The sequence below is a fragment of the Anolis sagrei genome, chromosome 5 (assembly GCF_037176765.1).
Source record: "Anolis sagrei isolate rAnoSag1 chromosome 5, rAnoSag1.mat, whole genome shotgun sequence".
NCBI lineage: Eukaryota > Metazoa > Chordata > Lepidosauria > Squamata > Dactyloidae > Anolis > Anolis sagrei.
The window spans coordinates 124,748,639-124,761,375 of record NC_090025.1 but is presented as its reverse complement, the minus strand read 5'-3'; the positions used below and the strand labels follow the sequence as shown (position 1 = coordinate 124,761,375).

Below are 12,737 nucleotides of genomic sequence, written 5' to 3'. Positions count from 1 at the left end.
GAATGAAAAAATAATCAAAACTCTAAATACAGTTTTGTTTGATTCTGAACTGAGCTGCAAACTGTCCTTGTCAACAACAATGGACTAAACGAAGCTTAATCCAGACCAGATAGAAAGGTCAGTCAAAAGGTAGATCAGGAATCTGGGATTTAGTCTGTACTAGATGGGATTACACTTCCCTTGAAGATGCAAGTTTATTATACTCCTAGACTCAGCCCTAAATCTAGATTCTCAGTGGTTTTAATGGCCAGGTGTGCATTTGCACAGTTATAACACTGCCAACTGCACATGTTTCGATGGACATCTGATTTGGCCTTAACGGCATATGCCATTATATTACCATAATGTGTTTTGAAGGGTGTTAAAAACTTTCAACTGATCCAACTGTCAACCAGATTGTTCAACAGGGTTGTTTATAGGGAGCACACAACTCCCTTATTACAACTATAAAGCCATAAATGGTTCGAACCCAGACTACTTGAGGGACCACATCTATTATTATTATTATTATTATTATTATTATTATTATTATTATTAAACTTTATTTGTACCCTGCTAGCATCTCCCAAAGGACTCGATACGGCTTACAAAGGCCAAGGCCTCAACACAATAACAACAAACAATAACAATGCAGCAAATTAAAAACATAAGCAATAACACAACAAAACATTACACTATTACACAATAAAATCAGGGCCGGGCCAATGATGGGTACAGGTTAAAAAGTGCTGGGTGTGTGAGGTGGTATGTTGGAGTTCTGGGCAAGTGCAATGTGCAGAGAGTATTAAACTCTAATAAAGTGCTTCTGGGACAGAGTGCTGGAGATTATCCTATTCTGGGAAGGCACATCGGAATAACCAAGTCTTCAAGTTCTTCCTAAAGACTGCCAACGTGGGTGCTAGTCTAATGTCTTTGGGGAGGGTGTTCCAAAGTCGGGGGGCAACCACAGAGAAGGCCCTGTCCCTCGTCCCCACCAAACGCGCCTGCGACGCAGGTGGGATCGCGAGCAGGGCCTCTCCGGATGAACGAAGGGAGCACGTGGGTTCGTAGACAGAGATGCGGTCACGCAGGTAGGCAGGTCCCAAACCGTTTAAGGCTTTGTAGGTAAGCACCTGCACCTTGAATTGGGCTTGGTAGGTAAATGGCAGCCAGTGGAGCTCCTTAAACAGGAGGGTTGACTTCTCTCTGTAAAGAGCTCCAGTTAACATCCTGGCCGCCTCCTCCTGCATGCCCACACAAACCCTGAGACTAACAGGAGAGGCCGTCACAAGTGCGGCTGGCAAGTGTGGCTGGTGGGAACAAGAGAGGGGGACTTTTTGTTGGTGGCCCTGAGGCTCTGGAACTCCCTTTCCAGAGAGGTGTGATCGGCCCCCTCCTTGGTGGCCTTTCACACTCAAGTTAAAACCTTTTTATGGAACCAGGCCTTCCCTGGAGATCAACAATAGCCAATGGCCAGATAATAATAATAAAATTATTTTTATTTTTATCACGGTAGCACAGTGGGTTAAACCCTTGTGCCAGCAGGACACTCACTGACAGCTCGCAGGTTCAAATCCAGAGAGAGCGCAGATGAGCTCCCTCTGTCAGCTCCAGCTCCCCATGTCCCCACACGGGAGAAGCCTCCCACAAGGATGGTAAAACATCAAAAACATCTGGGCATCCCCTGGGTGACGTCCCTGCAGACAGCCAATTCTCTAACACTAGTAGCGATTTGCAGTTTCTCAAGTCGCTCCTGACACGAAAAATAAAAAAAATATTTGTACCCTGCCACCATCTCCCTGAAGGGACTCGAGGCGGCTAACAAAGCACTCCAAAGTGTTAGGAATTTGTGGGAGTTGAAGTCCAAAACACCTGGAGGGCCGAAGTTGGCCCATGCCTGGGTTAAAGGGAAAGCCTCCCAGAAGGCGACTTTCCTCGTGGGGGGAAATGAAAGCGGGAAAAGCAGGCCAACACGGGCTTCCCCTTCGAGGCCAAGGGGGAAAAATGCTCCTATCAGTTCCCTCCAGCAGCTGGAAAGCTTTTTCACACAGAGGTCTCCTCCTCCTCCTCCTCCCCGTCGTTGTCGAAGCGAGTGAATGGAGGGAGGGAAGCGAGTCTGACTGAGGGGGAGAGAAGGAAGCCAGGCAGGCGGGCGACGCCATGTCCTCCCCCAAGAAAGGCTTCCACCGCCAGGAGATCACCAAGACGGTGTGGGAGGTCAGGGAGCGCTACCGGGAGCTGCAGGCGGTGGGCTCCGGAGCCTATGGCGCCGTTTGGTGAGTCCGAGAAAGAGGAAGGGAATGAGGGAGGGAGGGGGGAAGAGGAGGCCACGCCTGAACCTCCCTCACTGGGTCTCTTTGGGGCTCTGTCCCTGGGAAAGGGGGAAGAATTGGAGCATTGGGGCATCTACACTGCAGAATTAACGCGGTTTCACGCCCCTTTCGGGTGAGCCACTCTCTCTCAGCCTCAGCACTGGCTTCCAAGGCGCAACTCCACTACCAACTGGGCGTTCTCACTTTTCAAATCGCCTCAGGCGCAAATGTGTCCCATCACAACAATAAACAACACGAATGCTGGTTTTGTAGGGGTTGGAGATCCTGAATTGACCTCAAATATGCTTCTTCAGAATGTTGAACCAAAAAAAAGGGGGGGGGGGGGAATGCTGGTTTTGTAGGAATTTAGCCTTTTAATGACCCCTTAAAACGAGTGTTTCTCAACCTTCCTAATGCCTGGACATGTTGGAGTTGGAGGTACTGGGATTTATAGTTCACCTGCCATCAAAGAGCACTCCGAACCCCACCAAAAAGGGAATTGGACCAAACTTGGCACACAGAGCCATCACGACCAATAGAAAATACTGAATTTAAATTTTAAACTATTACCTTTGGCCCGGCCATAGGTTTTGTAAATCTTTGTGTGTTACTGTTTATTGGTTATTGTTTATATGTGATTTATATTAATTGTATTGTATTTATTGTTTTTGTTTATTGCTTTTGTTTATTGATGTACTGTTGGGCTTGGCCTCATGTAAGCCGCTCCAAGTCCCTTGGGGAGATGGTGGCAGGTTATAAATAAAGTATTATTATTATTGGGTTGAGGATGCTTGCCATAGATGCAGGCGAAACGTCAGGAGAAAATGCCTCTAGACCATGGCCATATAGCCCGAAAAAACCTACAACAACCCAGTGATTCCGGCCATGAAAGCCTTCGATAATACATTATTATTATTATTATTATTATTATTATTAAGGTCGTTGGGGAAAATTCACCTTGATTTGGGTGAGTTGTAGTTCACCTACATCCAGAGAGCACTGTGAACCCAAATACTGATGGATCTGGACCACACTTGGCACACATACCTGATATGTTGAAATTTGTTTACTGGAGGGGTTTGGGGTGAAACTGACCTTTTCTGGGAGTTGTAGTTCACTCACAACCAGAGAAACCGTGTCCTCCACCGATGATGGACCTGAACTAAACTTGGCATCCAGAAGCCCCATGACTCATTCAACCTACTGGAGGGGTTTGACCCACCATAGTGCATAAATATCTGCTAAGCAGGATGCATTTTCATTCACTGAACCCAATTTGGCACAAATTCCCGATACGCCCCAATGAATGAAAATACATCCTGATTATCAGATATTTGCATTATGATTCATAATAGTTCAAAAATTGCAGTTATGAAGTAGCAATGAAAATATATTATGGTTGGGGGTCACCACAACATGAGGAACTGTATTAAGGGGTTGCAGCATTAGGAAGGTTGAGAACCACTGCACTATGGTGAGTCAATCCCTTCAAACCCCTCCAGTAGGGTGAGTTAGTCATGGGGCTTCTAGATGCCAAGTTTAGTTCAGATCCATCATTAGTGGAAGTGGAGCCCCCGGTGGCGCAGTGGGTTAAACTCTTGTGCTGGCAGGACTGAAGACCGACAGGTCGCAGGTTCAAATCTGGGGAGAGTGTGGATGAGCTCCCTCTATCAGCTCCAGTTCCTCATGCGGGGACATGAGAAACGCCTCCCACAAGGATGGTAAAAACATCAAAACATCCTGGCATCCCCTGGACAACGTCCTTGCAGATGGCCAATTCTCTCACACCAGAAGCGACTTGCAGTTTCTCCAGTTGCTCCTGACACAACCAAAAATTGTGGAAGTCACCGATTGTGAGTGAACTACAACTCCCAGAAAGGAAGGTCAGTTCCCCCACCCCCGATAATCAAATTTCAACATATCAGGTATGTGTGCCAAGTGTGGTCCAGATCCATCGGTGTTTGGGTTCATAGTGCTCTTTGGATGTAGGTGAACTACAACTCCTCCAAATCAAGGTGAATTTTCCCCCTACAACCTCCAGTATTTTTTGTTGGTCATGATGGTTCTGTGTGCCAAGTTTGGTCCAATTCACTTTTTGGTGGAGTTCAGAGTGCTCTTTGATGGCAGGTGAACTATAAATCCCAGTACCTATAACTCCAAAATGTCTAGGCCAATTTCCCTCCAAACCTACCAGTTTTCAATTTGGGCATGTCATGTATTCATGCCAAGTTTGGTCCAGATCCATCATTATTTGGGTTCATTCAAAAATTTGGGGAATCAAATTTTTGAAAGAACTGTGCATGGTGCAGTGTTTTTTCTGTGTTTGTGTGTGTTTTGAATTCAGCTTCCCAAAATACTCTTAAGGAAAGATACATTTTGGAAAACTGTTTTCATTGCAGGCCTGTGTTATAACTCTCATTTTAAAAACATACTAGTATAAACTTTTAGTGCATCAAAATAATGTAAATCTGCAGTTATATATGTGTTGAAGAGCTTGTTTCATGCATGTAAACGTTGCACTGGACAACAGGCCATGTGCAAGGAATTAAATATTTGGGGCGATACAAGGAAATGCTTCATCTCATCCCAGCACACCCACTTCCCTGAAAATTTCTTGCCTTGAGCCCATCTGGAAGTGACTCACTATTTTGCTTTGTTGACTGTATTTCAGAGAACTTCCTGCTGGGGAGAAAAAGTAGGAAGCAATGTTCCTTGTGGGAAATGAGTTCCCAATGTTTTATTATAAAATCTTATTAATGAGAGGTTTTCACTGTTTTAAAAGAAACTGGAAAAGAAAAAAAAGAGAGAAGAAGAGTTCAAGTCTTTTTATCAGCAGCTATAGTTCCATAACTTACTATTTATTTATTTATGACATTTCTACTCCACCTTCCTCACCCTGGAGGGGACTCAAGGTGGTTTAACACACAAGCAATTATTTCATGACTTAAAAGATAATGTACACTTAAATAAATATTAAAATAGATTTAAAAAGTACACTAAAACAATTAAAACATCTTAAAACAATACATTCAGAGTTCAACACGTAATCCACGAGCGTAATCTGGGCCGTTCCAATGGTCATTGCACATTGTTCCAAGTCTATCTATTGCACCAGTTCTCTAAAGGCTTGGTCACAAAGCCACATTTTCACTCTCTTGCAGAAGGTCAGGAGGGAGGGGGTTGATCTAATATCTCTAGGAAGGGAGTTCCACAGCCAATGGGCCACCACTGAGAAGGCCCTGTCTCTCATTACCACCAATTGCGCCTGCGAGGGAGGCAGGACCGAGAGCAGGCCCCCCTCAGATGATCTTAAGCTCCAAGATGGTTCATAGGGAGAGATCAGTTTGGACAGGTAAGCTGGGCCAGAACCATTTAGGTTCATACCTAAATGGTTTTCCTACCTCCTTCTCTGCCATTTAAACAAATTCTCTTTCAAATCCTTTCAGACATCAAAACCATTCATTTTTCCCTTTCCATCAAGTCCATAAAAGGTTTCCAATTTTTAAAATAGTAAAAAAAGTTACCTGTTGTTTATCCCCAGTCCAAGAAATCAGTTATCAATTATGACAAGTTTTGTTTTAATGTCTTCCATGCTGCTTTTCACTCCATACATCAATTATTTCATCTCTACAACATTATAAAAAAAATCCCTAACCTCCTACACCAACAATGTAGCATTTTAAAAGAAATCATTCTCTCATGTCTGAATATCTTATAAATTCCATTTTTAACATTATTCTGAATTTATCCAGCCCATTCGTGGGATTGATAGCATGTTGATGGTTTGCTGTTAGACTTCTTTTTTCTGTATTGTCAAAGGCAAGTGAGTTTTATATATCTCTGGAATGTCCAGGGTGGGAAAAAGAACTCTTGTCTGGTTGAGGCAAGTGTGAATGTTGCAAATGGTCACCTTGATTCGTATTGAATGGCCCTGCAGCTTCAGACCCTGGCTGATTCCTGCCTAGGGAAATCCTTTGTTGGGAGATTTTATCTGGCCCTGATTGTTTCTTTTTTTTCTGTTGTTCTAACAAATCAAATTCACTGTCTTTCTGCACTTCACCTGCTGGATTTTCACCTCTTGTACATATGTCAAGTGTCAAGGACGACACTTATGGAGAAAGGTGTGTGTGTGTATATATATATATATACAAGCCTACGTTTTTACTGCCTCCAGTCTTCATGGTGAGGATGGAAAGTTGGAGGCAAAAGTTCTGGGAACCGTTAATGATGAGGACACACATTGGAAGAATAAAATACAAGAGACGGACAGCTGTCAGATATGGAGTTGTGCACAAGGGCCTGCGGGGAAGAGATAAGCTTCTTTTTAATGCATTCAAGTGCTTTTGAGCTGTATAGTTGGGCAGTTCCTTGCATTCCTTTTGTCCCACAGAGAATTACTAAGACATCTGCCTGTCTGTCAATGCCAGACCACCCATTAGGTAGAACGAAGCTGCTGTCTCAGGCAGCAGGTTTGAGTACTGTATATTGAAAAACCAACCAATTTGTTGGTATAGTATTCTAATTTTGCCACCACAAGTATTTGGGGGGTTGTGTTTGATATGCCAACACAACTTGGCCAGCTTTAAGTACATGACACTTTGACTTAACTGTGTGGGGAAGGTGACATTCGTGGCTTTGCTTCAGGTGGTTAAATAACTTGTCAGCACAACAACCATATGAAGACAGATAAGAAAAAACAGGCTATTTACCATAAAGATTTAGATATGGTTTGCTCTGCTATACATTTTTATTGTAAATGATCTTGTGAAAGTTTGTCCTGAATGATGGGGCTGAAATAACTTGAATGAAGATACAAAGAATGTTGATTTAATACAGAACATTAAGAACATAAAACAGCTATACTGGATCAAAATCAAGACCCATCACATTCAGTGATTTGTTCCCATTGCCACCAAATTGTTGCTTCTGGGAAACCTATTAGAACAAGAGTACAAGAATATAGTGTAACATGCAACAGTATATTAAAATAGATTCTTAATACTGAGTCAGAGCCATGTTCCAGCTAGTTAAAATTTGACTATAACAGGAATGAGGAACTACTTTGGAGTGGAGACTAGATAGCATTCTCTCACCTCATGAGGAACTAATGGGCTTGGCCACAGCCACAGATGTTACTGCATCCCTGTCTGAAGTTGGTTTTTTTTAAAGCAACTGAGTAAACTGCAGGTCGCTTCTGGTGTGAGAGAATTGGCCGTCTGCAAGGACATTGCCCTTGAGACGCCCAGATGTTTTACCATCCTGTGGGGGGCTTCTCTCATGTCCCCACCAGGGAAGATGGAGCTGACAGACAGGAGCTCATCCCATCTCATGGATTCGAACTGCCGACCTTCAGGTCAGCAGTTCAGCCAGCACAAGGGTTTAACCCATTGTGCCACCATGGCTCCCTTCTGTCTGAAGTGTCAAGTGCAGATTTTTTTCTTCCTTCTCCTCCTGCAAAGGTTGACAAAGTGAAAGGAGAAGCAAAGTGTTCTTAGAAGGTGCCTGCATGTGTTGTCTCAGATCTAAATCACGTGGCATCAGGAAACACCAGTGGAGAGGGAGAAAAGGAATTCTTGCTGTCTCTGATAACTGTCTACATGAGTGGTTCTCAGCCTTCCTAATACTGTCACCCTTTAACACAGTTCTTCATGTTGTGGTGACCCCCCGACCATAAAATTATTTCCATTGCTACTTCATAACTGTAATTTTGCTACTGTTATGAATCGTAATGTAAATATCTGATAAGCAGGATGTACATATCATTCACTGGACCAAATTTGGCACAGATACCCAATACGCCCACATTTGCATACTGCTAGGGTTGGGGGGTGTTGATTTTGTCATTTGAGAGTTGTAGTTGCTGGGATTTATAGTTAACATACAATCAAAGTGCATTCTGAACTCCACCAATAGAATTGAACCAAAATTTGCACACAGAACTCCCATGACCAACAGAAAATACTGTGTTTTCTGATGGTCTTTTACGACCCCTCTGACACCCCCATGTGATTCTCCCAGGGGTCCCGACCCCCCAGGTTGAGAAACACTGTTCTACATGGACTAAATCAATCGTACATAGAAGGTGCTATCCCAATGCACAATACTTGTGGTGATTCGCATCCCAACTGACTATTTGGTCTTTAACCTCCTTCTAAAAGAGTTGGCTTTTACCAATGAGGTTCTTCATCTAGTATGTGTAGCCAGTGAAGTTTCTGCAACAACAGAGTTTTACTCACCCTGTAGCCAGGCCATTTTGCAGTCTGGGTGCACCTGTTTGAACCAATTAAAGTTTCTGAACACTCTTCAAAACAGCCCCTTTGCAGAGTTCATTGCAGTAATCCAAGAGGGATGGACCTAAGGCAAGTGCCACCACAGCCAAATCTGACATTTAAAGAAATGGCTACTGTAACTGACTGGAATCTGCCTGTCTCTCCTAATAAACAAATAGACAAATAAAATATTATTTTATTAAAATTATGTCTACAGGTTGAGAAGTACCTTCATTCACGCAACCACCTTTATTTATTTACACATAATATCCCAGTGAAGCACACATACATATTCCTGTTTTGGCCAGAATTGTGGAGCCAGGAACTGATTTTTGTCAGCTATTCTTACTTAATTGCTTGTCCTTTGTCCCCACTAAATGTGTTGTCCCTTTTCTGAGATATGTAATCCTTCTGCCAAGCTCTAATTCACAGACGTTCTGTTTCCATTTCCTTTAAGCTCAGCTACTGACAGGAAAAGTGGAACTAAAGTGGCTATCAAGAAGTTGTACCGTCCGTTTCAATCGGATCTTTTTGCCAAACGAGCCTACCGGGAATTGCGGCTCCTCAAACACATGAAGCATGAAAACGTGAGTACTAAGACTTACAGACTTCTTTCCCTTTCCTTATTATCTCTTTCACAGTGTGACTAGGCATATAACTATAAAATGTTCAGGAGTTACTGATCTTCTTTCTAACACATTCTCGTATGTTTATTCATAGGTGCACATATGTCTGTGAATATTTTCATATTTCTTCTCATAACCTTGCCATTCATGGGAAAGAGGGCTTGCTTTCTTTGAACATCTATCCTTTTAGGATCCAAGCTAATTGAGAGTGGATGAATTATGGTAGCAGTTCCTATTACTGTGGGGCATTTTCATGTGAGTGCATGTCAAGAGGATGAAAACATTATGTAGGCTGTATCCTACAGAAGGGTAAGCAAGTTGGAGATTTAGCAGAATTGATGTGAGTTTAATTTAAGTTGATAGTTCAGTAGGCTTTTTGAAATCTCAGGGGAGATAGGCAGTAATGTAGAACACATTAAGAAAAAGAGGTCGAGAGCTGAGGAGATGCAGATGAGGATGAAATATATTGGGGACATTTTTCTTCTCCCATTTCCAGTCATTATGTTAATTTAAAGAAACATCAGTGTCTAAATACCCTAAAGGCATTATATACTGTCTAATTCTTAGAAACTAAGCAAGCTCAACCCTGGTTAATAGTTGGATGGGAAGCTGTAGCTATATTTTAGAGGAAGGAACTGGCAAGACCACCTCTGAGTATTCCTTAACTAAGAAAACCCTGTGAATGTGTTGTCGAAGGCTTTTATGGCCAGAATCACTGGGTAGCTGTGAGTTTTCCGGGCTGTATGGCCATGTTCCAGAAGCATTCTCTCTTGCCATTTCGCCCACTTCTATGGCAAGCATCTTCAGAGGTTGAGGGGTCTGTTGGGAACTTGGAGAATGGGGTTTATATATCTGTGGAATGTCCAGGGTGGGAGAAAGAACTCTTGTCTGTTTGAGGCTGGTGTGAATGTTTCAATTGGCCACTTTGATTAGCATTTAATGGCCGGGCAGTTTCAAGGTCTGGCTTTTTACTGCCTGGGGGAATCCTTTGTTGGGAGGTGATTAGCTGGCCCTGATAATTTCTTGTCTGGAATTCCCATTTTTGAGTGTTGTTCTTTATTTACTGTTCTGATTTTTGAGGGTTTTTTAAATACTGGTAGCCAGATTTTGTTCATTTTCATGGTTTCTTCTTTTCTGTTGAAATTGTCCACATGCTTGTGGATTTCAATGTTTCTCTGTATAGTCTGACATGGTGGTTGTTAGAGTGGTCCAGTATTTCTGTGTTCTCAAATAATATGCTGTGTCCAGCTTGGTTGATCAAGTGCTCTGCTACAGCTGACTTCTCTGGTTGAAGTAATCTGCAGGACCTATTGCTGCAGACTACTTGTTGCCATTGTTACCATTGCTACCATGTTACCATTGATGGCATCTTAAAATCAAATATAGACATTATTCCAAAAGTTATATTTTTTGGTCATTGGCTATGCTGGATCTGAAATTCTGGTAGCTGTTATTTCAAAAAGGATTTTCCCCAAACATTGGCTATATTCTTATCACTGATTCTCAAGGCAACATACTTTGCCCGGTTATCAAACTCCTGAATTCAGCAAGCCAGTTTCTGTTTGAAGAAGAGCAAGTGTGCTCAGCTTTCAAATAGATCCAAGTAAACCTGTCCGCTCAGCATTCCTTGAAAGGTTTCAGAAATGATAACTTCTCCATTGATGATAAACTTTCTATCTTTCCCACTTGTCCCCTAGTATCTCTTTAATGAAGAAAGAGCTCTTGTCTGCTTGAGTAAAGTGAGAATGTTGTAAATGACCAACTTGGTTAGCATTTAATGGTCTTGCAGCTTCAAAATCTGTCTGTTTGCTGCCTGGGGGAATCCTTTGTTCTGAGGTGTTAGCTGGCCCTGATTTATTCTTGTCTGGAATTCCCCTTTTTTGAGTGTTGCTCTTTATTTACTGTCCTTATTTTAGAGTTAGTTTAATACTGGTAGCCAGATTTTGTTAATTTCATGGTTTCCTCTTTTTTGTTGAAATTGTTCACATGCTTGTGGGGTGGGGGGCAGGCATACACACACAGCAGCAACATAAATAGTGGGAAAGGTTAGATTCAAATGTTTTTCTTGTACTTTGAGGGTTCTGAACTCCAAACCTTTGCAAAAATTGAGAACCTAGTGTACAAGAACATAAATGCTGCCTACAAAAACCGGACATGTTATGGGATTTAATGCACAACAGCTGTAGTCTCTTTTTATAAGGCAAAAACATGGATGATGTTCTGTGACTGTCAGAACTACTTGACTTCTCTACTGATCTTTAATGCATAACACTCAAGGATAAATTGCTTAAACATGAGAGAAATGCCCTTATTATATATCTGTTTATTCAGAATCTGAGAGTGTTGTTGGCACAGCATATTTTACTTCAAAACAATCTTTGCTACATATAAATTAGTCTTCAGATAAGCTTGCCAAGGTGCAGATAAATGGACAGGATCCTAAAGTATACGTCTTGTGAATCTCACTCCTTCCTCCTACAGCTTCCTATTAATCCCCCACAGCCCTAAAAAAAAACAAAAAAAAAACCCTGGGTTAAATTCTTGGACTCTCCATAAGTCAACTGGCTACTTGAAGACACATGTACATATGTTTATATTTGGGAAAACTGAATACTATAATAGGGAAGAAATTCACACTAATGATGGATAGATACTCAAGAGCACCATTGAATCTTGATTATGGTTTCAAAATAAAGCAATTTTGTGTTAAGAAAATGAGGTGTTCTCTGGTGCCATTTTTTTGCCCTGCCTTTTTCATTAGACTTCATTATTCTTCTCATCATTCACTACTAGTAGTTGTACCACTGCTTTTTCCCATTTATTTTCCACCTTTTCTCCAATTCTGGGTCTCAAGATGCTTTATAGAATATTAAAACCTCCAGAATAAAAACTAACACACCAGTAAAAATATTTTTTTAAAAAAATCAGTACAAATCTATGGGATTAAAGCCATTAAAATTTGATGGATATAAGAAAAGAACACATAATCAAGAGCCCATTGTAATCAATCCTTGTAAGTGTATTGTAATAGGAATGTTTGGTCCCATTGCTTTGCTACTCAAGCAAAGGAATGGGACCAAATTAATCACAGTTCTTTTAAAACAACAGATTAAAGCATAATAAATAACTTGAGCCCTCAAGTGTTGTTAGACTTTGGTTTCTCAATCAAGCTGTGTTGCACTCCAGACCTGGAAACACCTATGACCACCACACCATACAAGAGTCCAGGAATATAAGCAGTTTATTGTAAAGCACATAAAAAACATAAAAAAGCAGGAATAAGAAAAGAAGGCATATAATCCAAAAAGGTTTAGCAACAGGTGATAACCAAACAATAATCCAAATGTCTCATAAAGTTCCAGAGGTGAAAAAGTCCAGGAACAGCCAGAAATCACAGGTACAGCATAAGCCCACAAGCAAGAAGGTATAACTAGTAAAAAACTTGAATAGGAGTGCATGAACAAAAACATAGAAAACTTCCGGAATATTAAAATCCAAAACTAAGGCTTGACTTGAACCAAGAACAAGAAAACTCATGCTTAGCTTCTCAT

At 41.6% G+C, this 12,737-nt stretch overlaps 1 protein-coding gene across 2 annotated transcripts in view; it reads left to right on the top strand.

Annotated features, from left to right (window-relative positions):
- The first annotated feature begins 1,923 nt into the window (after window positions 1-1,923).
- The window catches only part of MAPK12 (mitogen-activated protein kinase 12), a 48,087-nt gene continuing 37,273 nt past the window's right edge, over window positions 1,924-12,737 (top strand). Inside the window, exons 1-2 of one of the 2 annotated variants that reach the window (XM_060777777.2) lie at window positions 1,924-2,255; window positions 9,018-9,147. In XM_060777777.2, coding sequence (XP_060633760.2) covers window positions 2,140-2,255; window positions 9,018-9,147 — 246 coding nt within the window. In that variant the 5' untranslated portion in view covers window positions 1,924-2,139. The remainder of the gene's footprint in view (window positions 2,256-9,017; window positions 9,148-12,737) is intronic. The other variant, XM_060777778.2, reaches the window with a different exon arrangement.